This window comes from Emiliania huxleyi, assembly GCF_000372725.1.
Source record: "Emiliania huxleyi CCMP1516 unplaced genomic scaffold EMIHUscaffold_74, whole genome shotgun sequence".
Classification (NCBI taxonomy): Eukaryota; Haptophyta; order Isochrysidales; family Noelaerhabdaceae; genus Emiliania; species Emiliania huxleyi.
In genome coordinates, this window is record NW_005196456.1 from 27,830 (window position 1) to 28,727 (window position 898).

General features: G+C 71.3%; 1 protein-coding gene across 1 annotated transcript in view; it reads left to right on the top strand.

The window, feature by feature from the left end:
* Positions 1–260: 260 nt before the first annotated feature.
* The window catches only part of EMIHUDRAFT_453072 (hypothetical protein), a gene marked incomplete at its 5' end in the record, with an annotated part of 1,391 nt that continues 753 nt past the window's right edge, over positions 261–898 (top strand). Inside the window, 2 exons of the mRNA XM_005760691.1 lie at positions 261–317; positions 543–724. Of these exons, the coding sequence (XP_005760748.1) occupies positions 261–317; positions 543–724 (239 nt within the window). The remainder of the gene's footprint in view (positions 318–542; positions 725–898) is intronic.

Consider the following 898-nt stretch of genomic DNA (forward strand, 5'->3'; position numbering starts at 1 on the left):
TTGTGGCACTAACTGCTGCGGTCTCTAGATGCGGGGCACCGCAAGCCCCTCCAACCCCCGGCCACCTCTCCCGCCGCCTCCCTTTAAGCCTCTCCCCCTAGGCCTCTCCCTAGGCCTCTCCCTAGGCCTCTCCCCAAGCCTCTCCCCAAGCCTCTCCCTAAGCCTCTCCCCAAGCCTCTCTCCCTCGGCTGTTACGCACACAGGTGCACAGCGGGCCGAAAGAGTACGAAAGGTTCGGCGCCGACGTGGTCGGCTCTGCCATGATCGCAGAGCCGGTGACGCCGGGAAACAAGGGCATCGGCTTTGGGATCCTCACCGTGGAGCAAAGACTAGCCGCCGCTGGTCTCAAGTCCAGCACCAAGCAGGCTCCCCAGGGCGGCGGCGGCGGCGGCGGCGGCGGCGGCGGCGGCGGTGGCACTGGCGGCGGCGGTGGCACTGGCGGCGGCGGTGGCACTGGCGGCGGCGGTGGCACTGGCGGCGGCGGCGGCGGCGGCGGCGGCGGTGGCGGCGGCGGCGGCGGGTTCGCCGCGCCCCTGGAGCAGTTTGTCAAGTCGACGGCAGGGCACGAGGAGTGGAAGGCATCCTCCTTCACGGTGAAGCTGGGGCGCGCGCCGCAGGCCTTCGCGGCGTCGTTCGAGTTTGTCGGCCACACCAAGTTCCGCGGCGCCCCAAAGATCGATTGCCTCGTCAAGCAGGGCCGCGAGGAGCAGCGGCCGACTCTGCTGTGCGCGCAGCCCGTCTGCCCGGGGGGGAGGCGGGGCTAGCGGGGATCCCTCCCTGTGACGCCTCCGCCCCCCCCCCCCCGCCGGGGGGGGGGGTTGGTCTCTCCGGCCTTTTGGGTGGGTTCAGGCTGGGGCTGGTTCCTTTTGGGTGTTTGGGCCCCCTCCCCCGTTTTTTC